Consider the following 21,450-nt stretch of genomic DNA (forward strand, 5'->3'; position numbering starts at 1 on the left):
AAGATTATTGTTATGAATTCTGAAAATAAGCATGAGCATATGTATTTGAACTATATATGATGCAATTATTTTTTCTGTTTTTCTAGTGTTAAGACACGACCGGTGCGGATGCCTCCAGGATATCAAGCAGAACTTGTTATTCAGTTGGTGTGGGTGGATGGTGAACCTCCACAGCAGATTACTAGCCTTGCTGTGAGCTCGGCGTATGGAATGTAAGTAGTTAAACATTCTAATTTATATAATTTATCTAATATGTTTGATACATTAAATGTTTCTTTTAAAATACTTAAGTCCTAAAAGTGGAAAGAAACCCTTGCTTAGATTTTTATTAGGTTGAAAATTGTATAAGAAAATAGTAATTTAAACATAAATTGTGGTTAAATGTTCTTTCTTGATGTCAAACTTGCACTAGTATCTCTCTCCACTTTTAGTGTTGGGAGGCTGTTAAGATATTATCACATTCATACATTTTTATTTGTTTTGTGTTTTCTATCCTTTCACTCTTTGTGTTTCATTTTGGATACTTTCTTCTGACTTCTCTTTAAAAGTTCACCAGTTCTTCAGTGGTATCTAATCTAATGGTAGATTCACCCATGGAGTTGAATTTCAGTTCTTTTTTAGCTCTAGATCTTCCACTTGGTTCTTTTTAAACTTTTCTGTTATCTTCTTAACTTATCACTCTTCTATTTCCTTGAACATGTTGAATATAGTTACTTTAAATATGTGTGACAGCCGGTGCTCTGTAATAATGTAGAGGGGTGGGATGGGGTTAGAGAGTGGGAGGAGGTTCAAGGGGGAGGAGACATATGTATACCTATGGCTGATTCAAGTTGTTGTATGGCAGAAGCCAATACAACATGGTGAAGCAATTATCCTCCAATTTAAAAAAAATGTGCTTGATAACTAGCTTATCATTTGTCTTGGGTTTGGGTCACATTATACTGTCATCATATAACTTAGGTTTGCCTTTTGGTTTTGTTTTATTGAACATTCTATACCACTATATATGTGTGTGTTTGTGTGTGTAACACACACAACTATTATAGAGATAATTTGAGGTTCTAAATGATGTTTTCATCCTCCAGAAAGTATTATTTATTTCTCTGACTGACTAAGCTATAGATAGTATAGAAAGCTCAGACAGGATAATCCAATCAGACATCCTGTCTTTGACAGTTGGATTGTATTCCATTTAAGCACTAATTTAGTTCTAATTAATTCTTATTCCTAGTTTGTACCCTGCATAAACATTGTACCAAATTCCATTCCCATCAGCAGTGTTTGAGGATACCTGATTCCCTACAACCTTTCTAACAGCAGTGTATAACCAAATGTCATTTTGTTAAGTAAAAGGAAGTTTATTATTATAATATAAGCACTTTCCTTGTATCTTAAATGAAACCAAACATCTTTTTTTCTCTAGTGACATTTCTGTGTATATTCTTTGTCCATTTTTTTTGCAGATTTATCATTTTTTTTGTAGATTTGTGAAAAATGTTTACGTAGTAAGGAAGTTAGCTTTCTCTGTGATGAAACCTACAGATATTTTTCCTTGGTTTTGTTTATGATTTTGATTAGGATTTTTATTTCAAGCAAAAATTTTAAAAATATTTAATTAATTCTGTTTTTTTTTTTTTTTTTCTTTTCTGGCTCTGGGTTTTGTGTCATACTTAAAAAAGCCTTTCTCACTTCAAGATCATGAAGTATACTGTCTTATATATTTTTTGCTTTAATATATTTAAGTCTTTATCCAGAGTTTATTTTGGTATGAGACATGAAATAGGAATTACACTTTATTTCTTACCTGATGACTAGGAGTTATGCCAATACCACTTACTGAATATTTCATCTTTCCCTTCTAATTTGGAATCATCTTTTTTCAAATTAATACATTTATATACCTATATACACACACATGCATTGGGCTTCCCAAGTGGTGCTAGTGGTAAAGAACCCTCCTGACAATGAAGAAGACAAAAGATACACAGGTTCAATTTCTGGGTTGGGAAGATCCCCTGGAGAAGAGCATGGCAACCCACTCCGGTATTCTTGCCTGAAGAATCCCATGGACAGAGGAGCCTGACAGGCTACAGTCCATAGGGTCTCAAAGAGTCAGACACAATTGAAATGACTTAGCACACGTGCATATATATAGCGCTGTTTCTATATATCCAGTCTGCCCCTAAATTAAGTCTCATGAGCTCCAAGAGAACTTGAAGCCAGCTGAAAGGGCAATGACCTGAAAACAATTTTGTGTTCTTAGAGGTTTAGGGGTGTGTGTAAAAGATGTATGTGAATATAGATATTGGGAGTTTGCTCTTGACTGAAAAATCCTTTGATAGGAAAGCTGGCAGGAACAGCCCAGGGATGAGGGGAGGAAAGGAAGGTAGTGTGGGACAGCTATAATGCTAATTGTTTGGTATGGCCAGAATATATGCTCATCCTCTAACCCACATGGTTACTATGGAAGATGGCTGAGCTCAAACCATTTTCAGGGTTCCCTATTTGAGAGATTGACCTGCAAAGCAAGGGGATGCCAAAATTAAGAGCTATGAAGGTATATTCCTAGGTTCAGGCAAATTGCTGAAAGCTGTTAGAATAAATAAGTCAGAGAGCATGTTTCCCTTGTTCAGTAACTGGGGATGGGGGTGACAGTCACTCCAAAGCCTCTAAAGAGCCTATACTTGTAGGCTTTGAGAAAGCTTGGACATCTGCCTCGTGAACACTCTCAACTGCCAAAACACTTCAGGCATCCATGTAAATTCCACCAAAGTTTTAAGAAATAAGTAACAACAGTATTTATTTTCTTTCTGAGAACTTGTGAAAGAAAAAGTGGCATACATCTCATCTTATGCGGCCAACATAATGACGTCAAAACTTGAAAAGGGACTGGATCAAGATGGCAGAGTAGAAGGGTTAGAGCTCACCTCACCCCCGGAAACAACTCAAAAATTTACCTACATGTGGAACAAGTCTCATGGAACTGGAGACTGACCAAAGTAGTCCTATACAACAAAAGTGCAAGAAAGATTTCCATATAACTATGTAGGGTGGAAAAAAGTCAAAGGGTTGGGACCTCCACCTTGGGATCTGAAAGGATGAAAAGGTCTGCATGCATAGACACATCCCTTGCGGAGTGAGCAGGTCAAGCCACAGACTGGAAATCCCAGCCCTACATAAAGGAAACAAGCCATCTTGGCTGCAAGGAGACTGGCTGCCAAAACTAAATCAAGAAGATACATAATTTGAACAGACTGAGCACCAGAAGTGAAGTAGAATCTGTAGTTATAATAATAAAAACAACTCCCTGCAGAAGAAGTTCAGGACGGGATGGCTTTAATAGGGAATTCTAGCAAAATTACAAAGAAGAACTTGTTTCTGTCCTTCTGAAACTGTTCTAAAAAAAACTGAAGAGGAAGGAATGCTCCCAAATTCATTCTATGAAGCCACCATCACCCCAATACCAAAACCAGCCAAAAACACTACGAAACAAAAAGTCATAGGCCAATCTTTTTGATGACTATAGGTGCAAAAATCCTCGACAAACTGTCAGCATACCAAATCCAGCAATACATAAAAAGGATCAAGCACTATGATCACGCTGAATTCATTCCAGAGTCATAGGATGGTTCAATATACACAACTCAATCTGTACTATATACCACATTAACAAAAGGAAAGACAAAACCCACATGATCATCTCTATACAGAAAAAGCATTTGACAAAATTCAATATTCATCTATGATAAAAACTCTCAAAGTGGTATAGAGGGAATATATGTCAATGACATAAAGCCCATTTATGACAAACCCATAGCCAGCATAATACTTAATGGTGAAAAGCTAAAAGCCTTCCCATTAAATTCAGGGAGAAGACAAGGTTACCCACTCTCACCATTTCTATTCAATGTAGGATTGGAAGTCCTAGCCACGGCAATCAGATGAGAAAGAAAAGGTATCCAGATTGAAAGGGGAGAGTTAAAACTGCCACTATTTGCACTGATACGATACTCTATGTAAAATATACAGCCCCAAACTATTAGAACAAATGTATTCAGCAGGGTCATAGGATACAAGATTAATATACAGAAATTTGTTGCATTTGTATACACTAATAATTAAATATCAGAGAAAGTAAAAGAAAAAGTTCCCATTTAAAATTGCATTAAAAAATAAAATACCTAAGGACTAAACATAACCGAAGAGGTGAAATACCTAGATGCTGAAAGTATAAAACATTGAGAGAGAAAATTGAAGATGATTCAGAAAAACAGAAAGATACTCTATGCTCTTGGATTGGAAGAATTATTTTTAAAAACGGTCATACTGCCCAGAACAGTCTACAGATTTAATGCAATCCCTACTAAAATATCAATGATATTCTTCAAAGAACTAAGATAAATAATCCTAAGATTTATATGGAACCAGAAGAGACCCATAATTGCCAAAGCACTCCTGAGGGGGGGAAAAAAATCAAAGCATAATGCTTCTGGTTTCTATACTATACTATAAAGCTACCGTGATCAACTCAGTGTGGTATTAACTCAAAAACAGACATATAGAACAATGGAACACAATAGAGAGCTCAGAAATAAACCCTTGCATTTGTGGTCAATTAATCTATGACAGGGCTTCCATGGTGGCTCAGATGGTAAAGCATCTGCCTACAATGCAGGAGACCCAGGTTCAATCCCTGGGTCAGGAAGATCCCCTGGAGAAGGAGGTGGCAACCCACTCCAGTACTCTTGCCTAAAAAATTCCACGGACAGAGGAGCCCAGTGGGCTAAGTCCATGGGGTCACAAAGAGTTGGACACAACTGAGTGACTTCACACTCAATCTATGACAAAGGAGGCAAGAATATACAAGAGAAAAGACAGTTTCTTCAGCAAGTGGTGTTGGGAAAGCTGAACAGCTACATGTAAAACAATGAAATAGAACATTCCTTCACACCACATACAAAAATAAACTTAACAAGTTTAAAATACCTAAATGTTAGTTTATGACACCATTAAATTCCTAGAAGTGAACATAGGCAAAACTTTCTTTGACATAAATTGTAGCAATGTTTTCTTTGTTTAGTTTCCCAGGGCAAAAGCAATCAAAGCAAATGTAAAAGCTTTTGCATAGGAAAGAGAACCATCAAAATAATGAAAGACACCCTATATAATGGGAGAAAATATTTGCATACTATGCCTCTGACAAAGGGTTAATATCCAAAATGTACAAACAACTCATAAACTAAAAAACAAACAAACAAAGAATCCAATTTATAAAGATGGGAAGATCTAAAAAGATATTTTTCCAAAGAAGACATACAGATAGCTAACAGGCATATGAAAAGATGCTCAACACTGTTGATCTTTGCTGCTGCTGCTGCTAAGTCACTTCAGTCGTGTCTGACTCTGTGCGACCCCATAGACGGCAGCCCAACAGGCTCCCCCGTCCCTGGGATTCTCCAGGCAAGAACATTGGAGTGGGTTGCCATTTCCTTCTCCAATGCGTGAAAGTGAAGTCGCTTAGTCGTGTCTGATTCTTAGCGACCCCATGGACTGCAGCCTACCTACCAGGCTCCTCCATCCATGGGATTTTCCAGGCAAGAGTACTGGAGTGGGGTGCCGTTGATCTTTAGAGAAATGCAAATCAAAACCACAATGAGGTAGCACCTCATCCTAGTCAGAATGCCTTTCATAAAAAAAAAAATCCACACTGATGTTGGAGGAGATGTGGAGAAAAGAGAATCCTTTTACACTATTGGTGAGAATGTAAATTGGTGCTGTTGCTATTGAGTGTTGTATGGAGGTTTCTTAGAAAACTAAAAGTAGAACTACCACATGACCCAGTAACTCCACTCCTGAGGATGTATGCAGAAACAGTGAAAACTCTACTTTGTAAAGATACTTGCACAACAGTGTTGATAGCAGCACTGTTTACAATAGCCAACACATGGAAGCCACTCAAATGCCTGTCAGTAGAGGACTGACTTGAGAAGATGTGGTACAGATATACCATGGGATATTACTCAGCCATAAAAAAGAATGAAATATTGCCATTTGCAGCAGTATGGATGAGCCTAGAGAATATTATGCTTAGTGAAATAAGTTAGAGAAAGACAAATATATATGATACCCTTAATGTTCTGGAATCTAAAAAAAAATACAAATGAATCTATATACAAAAAAGACTCATAACAATAGAAAGCAAGTGTATGGTTGCCAAAGGGTACCAGGAAGAGGGAGGATCAAATTAGGAGAATGGGATTAACAAACCCAACTACTATACATAAAATAGATACGCATCAAGGTTCTTGCTGTATACCACTTGGAATTATATACAGTATCTTATAATAACCTATGATGGAATATAATCTACAAAAACCCAAATCACCATGCTGAAACTAATACAATATTGTAAAGTGACTATACTTGAACTTAAAAATGTTAAAACTTACAAAATAAAAACTTGAAAAGTGCATTAAGTAAAAATTATAAGTCCATATCATGCATGATATGGCATGGCATCCAGTCTCATTAGTTCAGTTCAGTCGCTCAATCGTGTCTGACTCTTTGCGACGGCATGAACCGCAGTATGCCAGACATCCCTGTCCATCACCAACTCCTGGAGTCCACCTAAACCCATGTCCATTGTGTCGGTGATGCCATCCAATCATCTCATCCTCTGTCGTCCCCTTCTCCTCCTGCCCTCAATCTTTCCCAGCATCAGGGTCTTTTCAAATGAGTCAGCTCTCCGCATCAGGTGGCCAAAGTATTGGAGTTTCAGCTTCAACATTAGTCCCTCCAATGAACTCAGGACTGATCTCCTTTAGGATTGATTGGTTGGATCTCCTTGCAGTCCAAGGGACTCTCGAGAGTCTTCTCCAACACCACAGTTCAAAAGCATCAATTCTTCGGCACTCAGCTTCCTTTGTAGTCCAACTCTCACATCCATACATGACCACTGGAAAAACCACAGCCTTGATGAGACAGACCTTTGTGGGCAAAGTAATGTCTCTGCTTTTTAATATGCTATCTAGGTTGGTCATAACTTTCCTTCCAAGGAGCAAGTGTCTTTTAATTTCATGGCTGCAATCACCATCTGCAGTGATTTTGGAGCCCAAAACAATAAAGTCTGACACTGTTTCCCCATCTATTTACCATGAAGTGATGGGACCAGATGCCATGATCTTAGTTTTCTGAATGCTGAGCTTTAAGCCAACTTTTTCACTCTCCTCTTTCACTTTCATCAAGAGGCTCTTTAGTTCTTCCTCACTTTCTGCCATAAGGGTGGTGTCATCTGCGTATCTGAAGTTATTGATGTTTCTCCCAGCAATCTTGATTCCAGCTTGTGCTTCCTTCAGCACAGCGTTTCTCACGATGTACTCTGCGTATAAGTTAAATAAGCAGGGTTACAATATACAGCCCTGATGTACTCCTTTTCCTATTTGGAACCAGTCTGTTGTTCCATGTCCAGTTCTAACAGTTGCTTCCTGACCTGCATATAGGTTTCTCAAGAGGTAGGTCAGGTGGTCTGGTATTCCCATCACTTTCAGAATTTTCCACAGTTTATTGTGATCCACACAGTCAAAGGCTTTGGCATAGTCAGCAAAGCAGAAATAGATGTTTTTCTAGAACTCTCTTGCTTTTTCAATGATCCAGTAGATGTTGGCAATTTGATCTCTGGTTCCTCTGCCTTTTCTAAAACCAGCTTGAACATCTGGAAGTTCATGGTTCATATACTGTTGAAGCCTGGCTTGGAGAATTTTGAACATTACTTTGCTAGCGTGTGAGATGAGTGCAATTGTGCGGTAGTCTGAGCATTCTTTTGCATTTCCTTTTTTTGGGATTGTAATGAAAACTGACCTTTTCCAGTCCTGTGGCCACTGCTGAGTTTTCCAAATTTGCTGACATATTGAGTGCAGCAGTTTCACAGCATTATCTTTTAGAATTTGAAATAGCTCAACTGGAATTCCATCACCTCCACTAGCTTTTTTCGTAGTGATGCTTCCTAAGGCCCACCTTACTTCACATTCCAGGATGTCTGGCTCTAGGTGTGTGGGAATGATCACACATTCGTGATTATCTGGGTCGTGAAGATCTCTTTTATACAGTCTTCTTTGTATTCTTACCACCTCTTTTAATATCTTCTGCATACCATTTCTGTCATATATTGTGCCCATCAAGAGATCTGTAGTCTTTCCCATTCTATTGTTTTCCTCTATTTCTTTTCATTGATCACTGAGGAAGGCTTTCTTATCTCTCCTTGCTGTTCTTTGGAACTATGCATTCAAATGGGTATATCTTTCCTTTTCTCCTTTGCCTTTATCTTCTCTTCTTTTCTCAGCTATTTGTCAAGGCTCCTCAGACAACCATTTTGCCTTTTTGTATTTCTTTTTCTTGGGGATGGTCTTGATCACTGCCTTCTCTACAATGTCATGAACCTCTGTCCACAGTTCAGGGACTCTGTCTATCAGATCTAATCCCTTAAATTTATTTGTCACTTCCACTGAATAATTGTAAGGGATTTGATTAGGTCAAAATGGTCTAGTGGTTTTTCCTACTTTCTTCGGTTTAAGTCTGAATTTTGCAATAAGGAATTCATGATCTGAGCACAGTCAGCTCCTGATCTTGTTTTTGCTGACTGTATAGAGCTTCTCCATCTTTGGTTGCAAAGAATATAATCCATCTGATTTTGGTGTTGACCATCTGGTGATGTCCATGTGTAGAGTCTTCTTTTGTGTTGTTGGAAGAGGGTGTTTGCTATGACCAGTGGATTCTCTTGACAAAACTCTGTTAGCCTTTGCCCTACTTCATTTTGGACTCCAGGGTCAAACTTGTGTGTTACTCCAGGTATTTCTTGACTTCCTACTTTTGCATTCCAGTCCCCTGTAATGAAAAGGACATCTTTTTGGGGTGTTAGATCCAGAAGGTCTAGAACTAGACCTAGAAAGGTTCATAGAACCACTCAATTTCAGCTTCTTCAGCATTACTGGTTGAGGCATAGACTTGGATTACTGTGTTAATGAATGATTTGGCTTGGAAAGGAACAGAGATCATTCTGGTGGAGAGGTCTGACAAAATGTGGTACCCTGGAGAAGGGAATGGCAAACAACTTCAGTATTCTTGCCTTAAAAACCCCATAAACAGTATGAAAAGGCAAAAAGATAAGACACTGAAAGATGAACTCCCCAGGTTGGTAGGTGTCCCATATGCTGCTGGAGATGAGTGGAGAAGTAACTCCAGAAAGAATGAAGAGATAGAGCCAAAGGAAAAACAGTGCCCAGTTGTTGATGTGACTGGTGATGGAAATAAAGTCCAATGCTGTAAAGAATAATATTGCATAGGAACCTGGAATGTTAGGTCCATGAATCAAGGTAAATTGGAAGTGGTAAAATAGGAGATGCAAGAGTGAACATCAACATTTTAGGAATCAGTGATTTAAAATGGACTGGAATGGGCAAATTTAACTCAGATGACCATTATATCTACTACTGTGGGCAAGAATCCCTTAGAAGAAATGGAGTAGCCCTCATAGTCAACAAAAGTATCGAAATTCAGTTCTTGGGTAAAGTCTCAAAAATGACAAAATGATCTCTATTCAGTTCCAAGGCAATGGAATGTTACTCAGCCATAAAAAGGAACACATTTGGGTCAGTCCTAGTGAGGTGGGTGAACCTAGAGCCTATTATACAGAGTGAAGAAAGTCAGAAAGAGAAAAACAGTTGTATACTAAAACATATATATGGATCTAGGAAGATGGTACTGATGAACCTATTTGCAGGGCAGCAGTGGAGACAGACTGAGAACAGATGTATGGTCACAGCTGGTGGTGGGAAGGAGAGGTATAGAGAGAGCAACATGGAAACATACATTACTGTAAATAAAATAGATAGCCGGTGGAAATTTGCTGTATGACTCAGGGAACTCAAACTGGGGCTCAATAACAACCTAGAGGGGTGAGATGGGGAGAGGGGTGAGAGGGATGTTCAAGTGTGAGGGGACATGGGTGAACCTATGGCTGATTCATGTTGACTTTTGGTAGAAACAAATGCAATACTGTAAAGCAATTTTCTTTCAATTAAAAATAAATAAATCAAGACAGTAGCATTATTTGTGATGGCAGTATTATAATATCCCCAAACTACAAATGACTGGAGTAGACTGAATAAATTGTATTAATTTCTCTAGCAATGAAAATGAACTTCATTTACATGTAACTATAATATTAGAAAAAAGTGAAACACTTATCAACAAGTAAAACTGACTTTCGGTATAAGAAGTCAGATTTGGGGAGATAGAAGTAATAATCAGGAGAAGCACAAGTCAACTGCTGGTAATATTCTATTTCTTGATGTAGTGATAATTACATGAGGTTCACTTTGTGATAACTAAGTGTTCAATTTATGTGTGTTATGCTTGAATTAAAGAGTAAAATATACAGTGTTTTTCACATAAGTGAGTAATTTTATTTCTAGAAATTTATCGCCTAAATATACTCTATTTGAGTGAAACTAAATCATAAAGGATAGTCATTGTTGCATCGTTCATAGCAATGGCCTATGGCTTCCTCGAGTTCAGGCTGGTGAGTTAAGAGTTCTCACTCTGGTTTGGCTGCATTTTCTGGCCTCACCAGTTCAGGGCTAGGACTGTGACACTAGGTTGGAGATGATGCCCTCGAAATGTGGATTGACTGGCCGCTGGGTCAGGAAGCACACAGGTCTATTTTGGTAGTAATTTAATTAAATATTTATTAATATTAAAAACTGTATGGAGGTATCAACATTTATGAAAAAAAATTTTACCAAGTATGCAATATGAGTTTTGACAAATATACATGACAGTGTAAGTAATGTAAACACCAACAGACTAATTTTATAAACACTATTCATCACTTCAAAAGTTCCCTTGTGCCCTTTTATTACCTGTCACTACTTGGCCCTGTAAAACCACTGATTTGCTTTCTGTCACCATATTTTTAAATATATTATAATTTTATATAAATAGAAGCATAAATTATTTTGTTTTCTTCCACTTAGCATAATGTTTTTGTGATTTATCTGTGTTATTAATAATATTTGTGACTTGTTCATTTTCATTTCTGCATAATATTCCATTATATGGATATAAAAAAATGTGTTGTATCTATTAACCATTGATGGAAATGTGAGTTTTTTCCAGTTTGGGACTATAAAGAATAAATCTACTATTAGCATTCAAGTAAAAGTCCTTATGTAACATTTATTTGTATTTTCATGGGTAAATAAGAGCAGAATTTCTCAGTCATGTGATAAGTATATATTTATGAGACAGAATAAACTGTTTTATAAAGAGGTTATATCATTTTGCATTTCTCTGAGAATGTATGAGGGTTTTGGTTTTACCACCTACCTGTCAACAGTGCATAGTGTTGATCTTTTCAGTTTTATCTACTCTGATGGGTTCGGTGGTATCTAATTGTGGTTTTAATTTACGTATTCCTGGTATCTAATTATGGTTGGCATCTTTCAAGTGCTATTTTCACATTTGTGCATGTTGTTTAACATGTGAAACATCTGTTTATATCTTTTGCCTACTTTTTAAATCAAATTATCTTATTATTACTGGGAGTTCTGTGAATATTCTGAATAAGAAATGTATTTTCCACAATCATGTTTTCCTCAACCTTCTTGAATATCTGGAATATTTTCCAAAGCACTTTTAACATCCTTTTCTGCCAATTTTACCATCTATTTTACTTCTAGATATGTTTCTGTTGATTTATTTTTCCCCCTGGTTATCAGTCTTTTTCTTAATTCTTTATATGCCTACTATTAATACTTTTCATGTAGTTAACATTGTGAATTTTATATTTATGATGATATTTTATTGGATTCTTTTCAGTAGTTTTCTGGAAGAAAGTTACGTTACTTAGAATAATTGTTTTTGAGCTTGTTTAGGATGGATCCAGAAAAGCCTCTAGTTTATGGCTAATTTGTTCCCACTACTGAAGTGACACCCCTGTATCTGTTTTGCCATGTATTTGGACATCTCAGCCTTGGATGAGCTTTGCAAATTACTCGTTTTACCTTTTTTGATAGTTTGCTCCCAAGCCTGGGGTAGTTTTATTTACATGGGTGCACAGATCAGTACCCAGACAAAATCTGAAGAGAGCCATTCTATAAACCTCTGGTGTATTCTATCTGTGCTGCTCTCTTCTCTCTGGTATTTTGCCTTATAAATGCTCACTGCTTTTGCTGCATCAGACTCTGATTTCTGTCGCCTCAGTTCAACAAGACTTCTGATCTGTCCTTTGAGCTTTGGTTTCCTGTGCTCTAGCCTGGGAAATTTCTCCATCTGCTAAGCTAGAACACTTAAACTAGAATGCCTAAAGTTTATTTTGTTATCCTTCTTTCATCTTACTCTATGTTTCCTGTTGACCAGTATGTGAAAACTGTTGTTCAATATATTTTGTCCAGTTTTCTAGTTAAGGTATAAGATTAAATTCAACATCCTTTCAAATAACCATTGCCTCACCTCCCCAAACCTAAGGTATAACTTTCTAGTATTGTTATTTTTAAATTAATTTATTTATTTAAAAATCAATTGGAGGTAGTATTCTTATTTTTAACTCAAAATAAAAATAATTATTTTTGTTGGTGTCATACATTCTAGTTGCTTTTTTTCTCAAAATTGCATTTGGGAATTCTTTTATACCTGTAGGCAGAGGAACTACATTTTAACATTAAAAATTTAAGAGATATTAATTCACTACAATATGTAATACTGTACATAAAGAAATATTAAGATCAATTCTACTTTGTGTGGAAAATTTCAAAGTACTTTAATAACATTTCTGATTTGATGCTCATAAAAGCTCTGAACTAGATAAATCTAACATTGTAATTCTCATTACAAAGTAAAGAAACTAAGGCCTGGCAATATTTATTAATTTTTCTCAGTCACATAATCTATAAATGATGAGATGGGATCTTCTGACTCTTATAATGCTTTTTCCAGTTTCCAGAGTCAGTCTTCCTGGAAGATGTAGAACTTTATATAAAACAGCAAAACATCTAGTACGATAGAATTTTTCTTTTCACTTATTGTGAGAAAGGCAGTGAGGAGCAGTAGAAATAACTAGATTTACAGTAGCTGGTGACTCGTCCACAAGATTCAATCTAAGAAAATAACATGGAATTATTTAAAGTGAGGAAACAACATGCATAGAACTATTTTATATTTAATTTAGGAAGCAAAAAGCACAGATTTACAATTTTTCAGCTAGAAGTCGTGTTGTGAATGGAGAAAAAAAGAGTTTAGTATATGCCAACAGAGGAGCCTGGCAGGCTACAGTCCATGGGGTGGCAAAGAGTCAGACACGACTCAGCACAGCACAGTGGTTAAGGTGATCAAAATATCTGCTTAGGAGATCTGTTATAGTCTCTGTAGTTTAATAAATGGGACAAAATAAAGAACAAAAGATTGAGGATATTATTTAATTTTTATGAATGAAAATTCTCTCTCTTCATATCTACCATAGTATCAAAACCTTTGATATATGAAGTTAATCTTTATATAAAATTTTATGTTAAATATATACTCTATTTAATAAGAGAACTAATTTGGAACCCCAAAATTATGATTTTATTTGAAAAAGGCATCTAATTGCATACTTAAGTATCTGTAGCTATTAAAGTCTGACATTTCTTGACCGAGTTTCCCCTTCATAGCAGAAAGATTTTCTGCTTTTACAGAAGAATCACATAAAATCAAGTTATTAAAGAACAGGCTGAGTAATCACTACTTACATGAGAAAATATCTGAGAAAACATTATTGCAGGTCATTCCTGTTTTTTTGCAGTGGTCCTGGCTATTATACAAGGTTAACCTATCCTATCGGAGAAGGCAATGGCACCCCACTCCAGTACTCTTGCCTGGAAAATCCCATGGATGGAGGAGCCTAGTAGGCTGCAGTCCATGGGGTCGCAAAGAGTCGGACACGACTGAGCGACTTCACTTTCACTTTTCACCTTCCTGCACTGGAGAAGGAAATGGCAACCCACTCCAGTGTTCTTGCCTGGAGAATCCCAGGGATGGGGGAGCCTGGTGGCTGCCGTCTATGGGGTCACACAGAGTCGGACACGACTGAAGTGACTTAGCAGCAGCAGCAACCTATCCTATATAAAAGGCACCATTTCCTTCATGACTACCAATCACTGCCTGACTTACCCAATCCTAAAGCATTACTTTCCAATAATCATATTTACTTTTTTAATTCAGAGACAAAATAATAATGGTTGGTGTGATACATTGTAGTTGTATTTTTTTTTTCTCTCAGAGTTGCATTTGGGAACTGCAATGGGTTGGCTGTGGTGGATTTTATACAGAAGACTGTACTGTTAAGCATGGGGACCATTGACCTGTATAGATCAAGTGACATATACCAACGACAACCACGGTCTCCTCGAAAAAACAAGCAGTTCATTGCAGGTAGGAGATAAAACAAGATGATTATGAACTTATTTAGTTCACCTGTTTTTTTTCCTTTAGATTTCTTGTCTTCTGTGATGCTATTCAAATGCACAGCAGTATAAAATCAGCATAATTTATAATGCCATGTAAGTAAAATTGGGCAGAAATATAGCAAGACTCTGAAAGGGTAAAGAAGTTGTTTAAACTTCAATTTGTTATTAATGTTAGGAAGCATCTCAATGTTCTTAAATTGAATTCCTAAGAAATAACAAAATAAGACACTATTGAATATAAAAATGCTAAGAAAACTAGTCTCTTTTGTTGAAAAAAACTACTTACAATGGTTGTGTGGGATAATTTTCTTCTAATATACTATAGCTTTAAAAATGTAACAGTTATTCACCCATTATAATTTTTTAAATTAGCTCCATTTTTTAGCTGTCATTTTTTCTTGTTGGATGGTGACTTTCTTGGAGGTATTTTCACAAATGCAGTAAATGTTAATTAACATTTTACAGTGCTATGAAAGATGATATTTTTCTTGACAGGACAATTATAAAGGAAAATATATAAAGTTATTAAACAAGCCAAAATACTTTCTACATGTAATATCAAACTTTGATATGCCAAGTTATGCAATGTTTTACTGAAATTTCAGTAAATATCCAAATAGTTGGCTTTGTAAACATTGCCAATATTTTGTATATTTTCTGTCCACTGACATAGTTTAGTTGGTAAAAAAAACTGGTTGAGCTAAATGGTTTGCAGCTAGACATGCATCTACAGTATTACATATTACATTATACAGTTTCTAAAATTTTCTGTATTTTTAAAACAATCAGTTGAATATTGACACTTTTACTAAATATACCAAGCGAAGACTATTATAAAGTTAAAAAAAAAAAAGTACATGATTGTAGGTTTTATTTTTTAAATTGTAAGTGTGCCAAATTTAACATATGAAAGTGATAATAAGTGAAGTTTCCCTTGGGACTAATAAAAAATTACTTGATATATTGAAATTCTTTCTTTGTTAATCTTTCTTTTGTAAGCCTCAACCCTTTCCAAATTTATAGTCTAGACTCTTTTCAGGAGCACAAAAGTTCTCCTTCAGAATCTGGGTTTTGTTCTTAGGGATCATGCATGCACAATTTCTCTATTCTGCCTTTCTTTCAAAAGCCAGTAGTCGTAGGAGCAGAATCTGTCTAGTTTTATATTTCTAGCACTCCTTTCAGCAATATTTTGGAGTGCTAGAAATATAAAACTAGATAGGTTCTGCTCCTTTGACTACTGGCTTTTGAAAGAAAAGCAGAATAGAGAAATTGTGCATGCATGTACCATGAGATTCCCTCATGATTGAGAAAGAGAAGGTTGATTTTTGAAAGTTTGTGTACTCTCTATAGATATTAGGGGAAAGTAAGCACTGTTTGTCTGCTGAAACACTAATTCAATCAGAAAAGCTGTGGATCTTAAGACAGTTTCTAAGTTACTTGCTGGAAATACACTGTGGAATGACAAAGTGCGTATTTTGACAAGAGATAATTCAATTATCATTTAATTTAAACTTACTGAGCCTCAAAAATTATGATTGGAACTCAGAATTTTAATGATTCAAAAATTGGGAAAAACTGGGATGAAGTAAACTATGCTTGTATTTAGTTATATAATGAGTACTCACTTTGTTATTAAAAAAAAAAAATCTAAACTCCTTAGGCTTTCTTGTTAATACTGAAAATTAAAGACAACCATTTTTATATTTATGACATAACATATAAATTATTTATAAGCTAAATAAGTTTACTATGTAAAATGCATGTAAGAGAAATGCCATTTATTTTTATAAGAGACTTGATTGAATAAAATTACTACAGCATACTCATCATTCATCTATCACCTCTTACTTTCTAATTAATTTATTTTTTTAATATCTCCTTTCTAATTTGATTACCTAAACTTGCTGCAATTTCTTCATCTTGGCTGTTCTAGATTCTGGTATGATATCACTTCCTTTCACTTTAGACTATTTTTCTCTCTTCCTTCTGCCTGCTGCTGATGCTGGTGTTCTGGCATGTTCCAAAGACAACTTTTGCATGCGTGGCCTGTCTAACTTTTATCCTGATTTAACGAAACGGATCCGTACTTCCTATCAGAGTAAGTTCTATAAAGCTTAGGCAAATAGCTTTTTTAAGTCATAATGCTTGAGTTAAATCCATACACCTGTGCTCAGTAATGTGTTTGTTAAAACACATTCAGCATGCATGCAAATTTTTGTTTTGTTATGGAAATGCAACCTGATAATTTTAATAAAAATTACATAAACACTTCAAATAGTTATTGTCAAATACCTATTTACGCATATTCATTGTTTCAGTGTTTCTTTCAAATCATGCATACCATGTGTTGTTAGTCCACGAGCCATTGTCTTTTGTTTTGAGGAGGAAGAGCCATGGTGTCCTTGTAAATATAAACCTGATAATCTAGTATCAATAATAATGGAATGGTTATTTTGGAAACTTTGTGCCTTTGGCTATTTTAGAAAATTATTGTAACCAGGGCCACAATATTTGCTTTTTCCAGTATAATTAGATTTCTTGGAGCCAAATATTTCCAATTTCTGATGCTTTTCATTCAAATAGAATATGCAAATAAACATTTATTTATTTATTTTAGGAGCCAAACACTGACATTGGGAAATTAAGGTTGTAAATAAAAGTCAGTAATGGTAACTCTTACTGTGGTAGCAAATGCAAATCTGAAAATGGTGGAGTCAGATATTCTTAAAAATGATGCAGAAAGAATGAAGAGTGAGAGTATGATTAGAGATGCAGATATTAGTGATGTTATGGGTGAATATTTATTGGTATGAAAAGATGTGTATATATGTTAATCTATGCTATGTTTGAGAACATTTGCTTAACAATACATATAAGATGATATCATGTTTGTATAAAATATACACATATGGATACACACACGTTTGTTGCTCTTATTCTGCATTTCTTCAGACCTCACCTCACCAGCTTGTAGATATTTAACAAAATTACATCACTTATAAAAATCTAAAACTTTGTGTTCCATTAACTAAAGGATGTTAGTACTATTGAAATCCTTTAAAATTTCTGGGGCCCAGAGGTGACTTATTTTTGCTCATAACTATTCCCTAGGTATTACTGAAACACAGCCAAACTCATTCATTTACGTATTGTCTGTGGCTGCTTCCAAGTTACAATGGCAGAGTTGAGTAGTTGCAACAGAAACCATTTGGCCCATGAGACTTAAATATTTACTGTCTTGCTCTTCACATGAAAAATTTGCTGACCTCTCTGCTATACTGTTCATTACCCATCCCCTGCCACCTAAAAGGGTCCAGCCAAAACTTTTCCTAAAAATAGTCTCTAGGTGGTTTAACATACATATTCAAACTTCAGAATCCTAGTCTAGCCTTCCCATGGTGGAATCCGCCTATTGTGTGTGTGTATATGTGAATGTATCCATCTGTACAGACGGAAGAAGTTTCTGGAACATGAGATTGTAAATTTTATAAATTTCTTTTAATATATTTTATTGTATTTCTATAATAAACATGTAATGCTTTTATAGTAAAAGAAATTGGATACTGAGAATAAGAAGCAGGCACTTAGTTAAACTATATGAAGTCTATAATATCAACCATGATATAAAGCTTAAATGTCATTTACCTTGATTACTTCAATAATCTTATGTTGTCTTCAGAATAAAAAAAAAAAGATTTTAAACCTTCCTTCAGGGTACTCTAAAATATAATTCCTATCTACATCTTCAAATGAATTTTCTACTCCACCTATAAAAACACTCCTTTTAAGTCAGTGTGTGGCTTTTACTACACTTATAAGTGGAACTCTCTGGAAACTTTCCTTAGATTTCACTCTCTTTAGTAAACCTTTCCTGCTACCATCAGAGTGCTTTGCACCATTTCCTTAATTTAAAATGTCTACAATGCCCACAGTGTACAGACTTGGACACAATAGATTCTGAACCACTTAACTGGTACTTAGGTTTGTTTGTGTTTTTATGCATACGCTCTACCTTTATAAGTGCACAAAGAGAACCTGAAGACCATATGTAAATTTCTTGTTATCCTCTTACACCAGCACAACTATGAGCTCAGTAAGTCAGTGATGATGGTAGTGGGATAGAGTCTGACCGGTGATGCTTTTCACTCACATGAACAACGGGAGAATTTTCAAATTTGATAAATGAGAGTAGACATGGCTTCTGTAGTTACTGGATTCACTGGAACTTAGAAAAGAAATCATAGTTTCTTCTAAACAAAGAATTAAAGTGTCAAGACATAAGAAAAATCAATCCTTAGAAGGCCATAAAGAGATGCTACATGTCTTCCGTGAAACTATGATTTGTAAATGAAATGAAATGCTTTGGAAAAAGCAGGAGATGTAGGGTCAGAAGGTTTATATCAAGTTCTTTCTTTTCTTCTTACTGACTAGACATTACATTTATATCTTAAGCAAATAATTTAACTGCTCTGAGTTTCTTTTTTCTCATAAAGTAAAATCATAATCCCTACTTACCCTTTAGAGATTTTTGGAACTTTTCAAGATTAGTGTTTATAATAGCACTGCTATAAATATTAGACATTATTTTTCTATAATTATCGTCATAGAAGATGAAAGCCACACCACAGGTTACATAACTTTTGCAGAATACAACAAATTTATGGAAGATTTAGGGCTAACATCCAGTCAGCTGCTTCATTGCCTAGTGCTTTTTACTTTTTACTTGTGATAATGACAAATTTTGCTAGTTGAAAATTGCTAATAATACCATTTGAACCAAAGGAGTAAAAAGTATGCTTAGGATAGAACATTGTCAGAAACTGTGCTTATGCATCAGTTTCTAGTTATGCAATGAGGGAATCCATTGGAAAGTTTCAATCCTATGTAGATATTTTCTTTCTTTCACTGCATAGTTTTTTCAGAGTATGGGGAGTCATAACAGATCCTGGATACACAAATCAGAAGCATAAAGAAAAACTGGAGAAAAGGGGGGAAGATAATAGAGGAGAATTAGAAAAGAGAGTCAAATATTTTTAAAAAATGATTGGAGAAAGTCAGGAAAGAAGGAAGAGTAAAACAAAGAATAAGAGGAATGCCTCAAGGAACAAATAAATGGGAAAAGTCCATTCATTTAAAGAATATTTATTAAGCATCATCTGTGTCAAATATTTTTTGGTACTAGATATTTAATGAATAAAATAATTATGGTCTCTTCCCTCAATTTATAAGATAAAACATACAAAGAAATTTCTAGACATACAATTATAGTTGAAAAAAGATAATGCTGTCAAAGAAAAAAAATGGAAAAGGGGCTGATTTTTGAATGTGTTGTCAGTGAAGGCCTATCTGAGGAAGAAGCATTTAAGTGAATCCTTACAAGAAGGAATAAGACAAAGCTTTGAACTTACAGTTCTGAACAAGATAGAATAACAGGGACAAGGTTTAACATCCTTCCCCAAACACACAAACATAAACAGCCATAATGAATGAAACTGTGGTTTTCAAGACATGGAACATCAGGCAATGAAAACCAGTAATTTCTGGCAGATGAGAAACAAAAGAAGTGAACTCTATAACCGTACCTGTTTACTGCCCTGAGAGAGTTTCTAGATTGCAGCAAAGGGACAAAGGGGAAACCCAAGAGGAAACCAGCTCCCTATGTCGAGAAGATGGGGATGAGAAACCAGGGAAACCAAAGCAGCTCCAGCACATAAGGAGAGGATCCCAGAGATCTACAGTTCCCTCCTTGAACAAAGTACCATACATATTCTGTAGCTATCCTGGGACAAGAACCATCTGAAAGGACTAAAGGAAATGGTACCCAACACTCAAACAATGGAAATAGTATCTATTTTTTACCACCAGGCAGACTAGAAAAATATCAATGTAATTCATATCCACTTCTAATTAACATTGTACTGGGGATTCTAGCCAGTATAGTCAGGCAAGAAAAATAAAAGTTATCCGGAATGGAAAAGAAGTTAAATCATCTTTTTTCATAGACAACATGATCATCTATGAAGAAAATCTAATAAAGTCTACAAAAAAGCTACTAGAACTAATAAGTGAATTTAACAAAGTACAGGATATAAGGTTGATATACAAAAAATCAATTTTATTTCTGTCAACCTGTAACATTTAGTCATAAATTAAACAACAAATGTGAAAGACTCATGCATTGAAAACCAGAAAACATTTCTGAAAGAAGTTAAAGACCTAAAAAAATGAAGAATTACATGTATCAATATTATTAAGATATCGGTTCTCTCCCAATTGATCTGTAGTTCAGTATAGTCCCAATAAATATCCTGTAGACTTTTTAATAGAAATTGACAAACTGATTCTAAAGCCCATATAGAAATGCAAAGGATTTAGAGTAGCCAAAGAATATTATTCTTTAAAAAGAATGATCTTGAAGAACCAACACCACCTAATCAAGACTTTTTTAAAAATTAGTGTTACAGTAGGGGAAGGAGAGAGGGGGACGGATTGCGAAAGTAGCATTGATATACGCTACATGATATATATGTATACACTACCATGTGTAAAATAAATAGTTTGTGGGAAGTTGCTATGTAACACAGGGAGCTCAGCCCAATGCTTTTGATGACCTAGAGGGGTGGAATGGGGTGTGGGGTGGGAGGGAGGCTCAAGAGAGAGGAGATATATGTATACATAGGGCTGAATTCATGTTGTTGTATGGCAGAAACCAACACAACAATGTAAGGCAATTATCCTCCAATAAAAAATAAATTTCAACATAAATAAAAAATAAATTTCAACATAAATAAAATTAGTGTTACTGAGTCAGGTTGGTATTGATCCAAAGACAAATATGTCAGTGGAACTCAACAGAGACTCCAGAGATACACCTACACATATACAGAACGCTGATCTTTCTACAAAGGTGCAAAGGCAGTTACGTAGAGAAAGAATAGTCTTTTCTATTAAC

At 35.4% G+C, this 21,450-nt stretch overlaps 1 protein-coding gene across 1 annotated transcript in view; it reads left to right on the forward strand.

Annotated features, from left to right (window-relative positions):
• STXBP5L (syntaxin binding protein 5 like) overlaps positions 1 to 21,450 on the forward strand; it is a 306,548-nt gene that overhangs the window by 185,838 nt on the left and 99,260 nt on the right. Inside the window, 3 exon segments of the mRNA XM_027531120.1 lie at positions 87 to 212; positions 14,312 to 14,463; positions 16,525 to 16,596. Coding sequence (XP_027386921.1) covers positions 87 to 212; positions 14,312 to 14,463; positions 16,525 to 16,596 — 350 coding nt within the window.

Source organism: Bos indicus x Bos taurus, chromosome 1 (genome assembly GCF_003369695.1).
Source record: "Bos indicus x Bos taurus breed Angus x Brahman F1 hybrid chromosome 1, Bos_hybrid_MaternalHap_v2.0, whole genome shotgun sequence".
Lineage (NCBI taxonomy): Eukaryota > Metazoa > Chordata > Mammalia > Artiodactyla > Bovidae > Bos > Bos indicus x Bos taurus.